Here is a 5,458-nt window from a genome sequence, read left to right as displayed (position 1 = left end):
ACTTTTAAGTCCTCACAGCCAACAAAAACAGCGCACAGGCTAGGTGCCTCTCCCCGCAGGCCTAGCCCTGACAAATCACCAAAAAATCTGAACCAGAGTACAGGGCGGCTTTTAAAAGGGCACTTAGGAGAGAGAGACCTCCCCCACCCCAGCCCCTATTCTTTAGCCCTGGCGCTCTTAACTGCGTTTTCCCCCTTTTTTTCTTTTAAATAGAAAATATATAATTAATTTTACAAAGACTATTTACAATTTTAATTACAAACCTGGTGGGGGTGTTGGGCAGAGTTCTCTTTAAAAAGCGACCTAGAAATGGTTTCCATTGTTCTTTATTTAAAAAAAAATAATAATAATAAAATAGGAGTCCGTAGGAGCCCCCACCCGGACGAAGGAAAGCTCGATGCAGTCCCAACCACAGGGACAACCCGCCCGGCGCCCCCCTCACACGGTGGTCTCGCCGTGTCGGCTGTTGGTGAGACGCGTGTAGAACTTCCTCCACGAGTGCAGCGTCTTGCCGGACCAGATCCAGAAGCCCGACGTGATGCCTACGATGAGCGTCATGAGGTATTTGATCATGTAGACGGTGAAGTCGGGCGACATGCGCGGCGTGTAATGCGCCGGGCACGGGATGGCCAGGCTCTTGCAATGCTGGCTCACCCACGAGCGCTCCCAGTGCTCGCGGAAGGCCTGCTCGTAGAAGTAGCAGGCTATGACGATGGTGGCAGGCACCGTGTAGAGCACAGAGAAGACGCCGATGCGCACCATGAGCCGCTCCAGCTTCTCTGTCTTGGTGCCGTCGTGCTTCATGATGGTACGGATACGGAAGAGCGACACAAAACCGGCCAGGAGGAAAGATGTACCAATGAACAGGTACACGAAGAGCGGTGCAAGCACAAAACCCCGCAGCGGGTCCAGGCTGTTGAGGCCCACGAAGCACACGCCGCTCAGCAGGTCGCCATCGATCTGGCCCATGGCCAGAATGGTGATGGTCTTGACGGCCGGCACGGCCCAGGCAGCCAGGTGAAAATACTGCGAGTTGGCTTCGATGGCCTCGTGGCCCCACTTCATGCCCGCTGCCAGGAACCAAGTGAGGGACAGGATTACCCACCAGATGGAACTGGCCATGCTGAAGAAGTAAAGCATCATGAAGAGGATGGTGCAGCCCTCTTTCTTGGTGCCCTGCACCACGGTGCGGTAACCGTCCTCGGAGAAGCGCTCGTTACATACCACGCGCTCCTGGAGCACGAAGCCCGCGATGTAGGCCACCGATACCATGGTGTAGCAGCCGGACAGAAAAATGATAGGCCGCTCTGGGTACCGAAAGCGTTGCATGTCCACCAAGTATGTGGTGACAGTGAAGAAGGTGGAGGCGCAGCACAGCACGGACCAGGTGAGGATCCACAGGCGTGCGAAGCGCGTCTCCTCCTGCGAGAAGAACATGGAGCCGTCGGGCCGCGCGGGTTCGCAGGGCGCCGCACAATCGCGCTCACCCAGAAACTTGTAGCTGAGATAGGAAGGCACCTTGAGGACGCGCGGGCAATGGAAAGGGTGCTCCAGAGTGGCGTAGTGCGGGGGAGCGCCGCCACCACCAGGGCCGCCCGGAGTGCCACCAGCACCAGGCTGCAGTCCCGGCGGCGGGGCGGTGGTGAGCAGCGCCGGTGCTCCATCCTCTGAGTGGTTCTGGCCCACGCAGATCTGCTCCGCGCCATGGCGCGGGAAGTGCTCACAGCGCAGGCGTTCGGGCCACTGGAAACCAAACTTGTTCATGAGCGCCTCGCAACCCTGGCGCGCGCGCTCGCAGATGGAGCGGCAAGGCGGGATGGCCTGCTCCAGCACCGTGCACACCGGTGCGTACATAGAACACAGGAAGAAACGCAGTTCAGGCGAGCACTGCACCTTCACCAGCGGGTAGAACTGGTGCACCTCCAAGCCCGCGTCCTCCTGGTTCGTGTGGCCCAGAAGGTTGGGCATGATGGTCTGGTTGTAGGCGATGTCCGTGCACAGCGGAATGGAGATGGGTTGGCAGAAGCCGTGGTCCGGGATGGAGATGCCCTTCTCCCCGTGGAACTGGGCTGGCCCGGCGGCAGGCAGCAGCAGCAGCGGCAGCAGCAGGCGGGGCAGGTCGCTGCGGGGCCGCATGCTGGCCGCCGCCCCCCACCCAGCTCCTGGGCGCCCCCCCCCCGCCCCCGCCCCCAGCCCAGAGACCGTGCGCCTTCCCGGCTGCCGCCTGGCTGCGGCCGCTACCTCCCGCGCCTCTTTGCAAACTTTGCTCGCGGCCGCAGAGTTGGGGAGGCCGGGCGGGGGAGGGGGCGGCACGCCTGCCCTCTAGCTCGCCACAGTCCAACTGAGCACACCAGAGCCTCCGCACGCCTCTGCCCTCTCTCCTCTTCCTCCTCCTCCAGCCTCTCAGCTCCCCTTCTCCCCTCCCTTCTCCACCCAGCGACTCCTTTGTGCCTCCACCAGCCCTCACCTCGGCCTCTTCGATCCCAATTAGTCGGTTTCAAGGGGGCCCCCGCTGGTGGCCCCGCCCTCTCCTCAGCCCCCCAAAAAAGGGATCCTTGAAACCGCCCCATCGAGCTCCAAGTACCGTCCCAAAATGTGCTCTCAGCCAATCAGATTTAAACCCGAGGACCAGCCCCGAGGGCTGGATTGGTCGACCACAATATAATGAGATCAGAAACCAGATGCCAACAAAACTTTCCCCCACACACACACCACCTCTTTTGCTTTTTAAAGAGACAAGCTATTATTATATTAAGGGCTGTTTGCCCAGCTCGGGATTTCTCTGGAGTCGTCGCGGCGACATCGGGAGACACGTTCCCCAGAGCTACGGCCGACCCAGGCTGCTCAAGTCAGGATCATCCTTCTTCCCGGAGCTCAGGCGCTCTGCGGGGTTGGGGCTCTTTAAATCTTTGCCCCCGCACCCCCGTTAGAACCCCACCTATTTCAGACCAATTTTTCAAATCAAGAAAGAAAAAATTTTCAAGCTAAAAAATTTTTTTAAAAACACTTTTTAAAACAAAACAATTTACAAATACTCTTCTCAGCTCCTTCTCAGGAAGCCCCGACAAAAGTTTCACTTTACCCTACACACAGACCCCCCTAGGAGTTCGCCTCGCCCCTCCCCCTACACATACCCTTAAGTAACCCTCTGAAAAATGAGAGCCTGTCTCTTTAAGAGGCTCTTAAAGGGGCCCGGACTCCAGGGCGTAATTGCCCCATAGCGAGCACAAAGGAGCCCATTATGGTTCTTTGTGTTCGGTGGCACCTCAAAGTGAGAAAACTCAGGAACCCAGAGGCCGGTCGCTGGAGGGTAGGGACGGGGGTGGAGAGAGGTGAAGGAGAATGGCCCGGAGCTTCGGTTGTTTCAACCTCCTCCTTCTTCCGAGGCAAATCTTCATTATGCAAAGTAAAGTTTAGTTGCCATAAGGAGGAGGCCTTAATCGAAAGTTAATGGTCGGGGTGATGGGTCTTTTGGAGTGAAGAAACGACTCTCAGGCCTGATGAACATTTGGGGAAATTTTCCCTCTCTCTCCCCTTCTGCTCCGCCTTCTAAAAGCTTCCAGATACGGTCTCCTGGGAGAAAGGGGAGTTTTAGCCGAACCTTAAGTGATTCCACACCAGAATGGGGTGGTGCGTGTGGTGCGGGGAGAGGCTGGGGATGGGGGTGTGGGACGGTGTTGTGGTAAACTATTCTTCCCCATCTCTCACCTGGTTGAGGGGTGAGGGATGACCTGCAGGGTTGCTGCGGGCCTAGAAATGCCCTTCCCCTCCCCCCCAGGATTTTAAATTTGAGAGGGGGGTCTTAAGACTAGGAATTTACATGTAAATCTCCCAGGCCGGGTACTGGATGATGGATCAATTATTTCTGTTGTCTCTCTGGAGGGGAAGGGGGGAGGGGGGCGGACTTAAAAAGAAGAAAGAAAATTGAGTTTAGCAAGCCCCTCTGCTTCTCAGTATGCCAAATCCTCCCAGCTTGGAAAGCTGTTTCCTACTCTAGTTTAGAAAAGGGTTGCCTTTTAAAACAACAACAAAAAGAAATTTACCAAGAAGCAAAGAAAGCCTAGGGGGAAAGAGAAGAGAAAACTCTATAAGAAGATGGATAATAAGACATCTGGGTTTGACAAGATTATTTATTTTCCTGATTAGATGAATGATATAACGATTTTCAGGTTCTTTGTACCATGAAAATGCTCCTATCCTGGAGAAGTTGCTTTTTCCCTCCTCTAGGAAAAAAGTTTTCCTTCAAGATCAAGGGGGATATTCCATTCCAATTCTATTCCACCCATAAATCTGTCTTCCGGAGGAGTCTGGGCATGGGAAAGTTGTGCATCTCTGCTCCAAGGAGCCCAGTCTCAGCCTGAGCTGCTGCTACTTCTACCTTAGGCCTTTTTTTTGGCAGTACTAGGGCTTGAACTCAGGGCCTCAAGCTTGCTAGGCAGGTGCTCTATCATTTAAGCCACATCCCAGTCCTCTTGTGGCATCTTTAGAAGCCAGGACCAAGCCTCAGAGCTGAGCTCTGGAAACACAAGTGGATAGAACAGGCTCCTATATCCCACTCAGGAAGCTCACAGCCTCCTAGGAAACTGAAAGCAAATCCCCAATGTAAACGCAGCATCTCCAATTTCCCTCCAAGACAAACCCCTTCTGCTGCCCTCAAGTCAGGTCTGAGTGACAGTTATTCCTTCTTTGACCACCTCAAGGCAGAGGGGGAGCTGGAGCTGGATAAAGGAAATAAAGGACCTTCTTTCATTCACTCAGTAAACCTTTCCTTCAACACACTTTTTCTTTTTTCTTTTGGTGCTGGGGATCAAACTTCAGGCCTTAGCAATGCTAAGCAGGAGCACTGTCGCTGAGTTACACCCTCAACACACTTTTACTGAGACTTCTGGTTGAGACCACTACAGTAGGTGCCACAGGAGATACAAAGAAAAATGGTAACATCCCTGCCCTTTAAGAGTTTATAGGTGGCTCACACCTGTAATCCTAGCTACTTGGGAGGCCGAGCTCAATTGTGAGGATTCGGTTCAAGGCCAGCCCGGGCAAATACTACCAGAGACCCCATGTCCAAAAATAACCACAGCAAAATGGACTGGAGGTATGGCTCAAGGGAAGCACAAAGCCCTGAGTTCAAATCCCAGTCATATATAAAAAAAAAAGACTTTATTGTATCCAAGGAGAAAAATGATTTCATAAAGATCTATTTGTATAGTATTTTTATATGGTACAGAGAGAAATACAATATTTCATGATGATTCCTGATTATACCTGCCTTTCACTTGAACAACCTGAGTGTGAGTAAGACCAGAAACCACATCTTCAGATTGCAGGCCTTCCCACAGCACTTTCTCCTCTTCCAACCTGCCTTTTTTTTTTTTAACATTGCTGGGGATTGAACTCAGGACTTCCTGCATGCTAGCCCATCAACCAACAGGTCTTCTTGAAGACTATAGGAAACCTA

At 53.4% G+C, this 5,458-nt stretch overlaps 1 protein-coding gene across 1 annotated transcript; it reads right to left on the bottom strand.

Moving 5' to 3' along the window:
* Positions 1-310: 310 nt before the first annotated feature.
* On the bottom strand, positions 311-2,167 carry Fzd2 (frizzled class receptor 2). The gene has a single exon (XM_020163874.2). The coding sequence runs from the start codon at positions 2,134-2,136 to the stop codon at positions 439-441; it is 1,698 nt and encodes a 565-aa protein (XP_020019463.1). The 5' UTR covers positions 2,137-2,167; the 3' UTR covers positions 311-438.
* Positions 2,168-5,458: the final 3,291 nt, after the last annotated feature.

Source organism: Castor canadensis, chromosome 11 (assembly GCF_047511655.1).
Source record: "Castor canadensis chromosome 11, mCasCan1.hap1v2, whole genome shotgun sequence".
Taxonomy (NCBI): Eukaryota; Metazoa; Chordata; class Mammalia; order Rodentia; family Castoridae; genus Castor; species Castor canadensis.
Note: the sequence above shows the minus strand (reverse complement) of the source record. Positions and strands in the feature narration are given on the sequence as shown.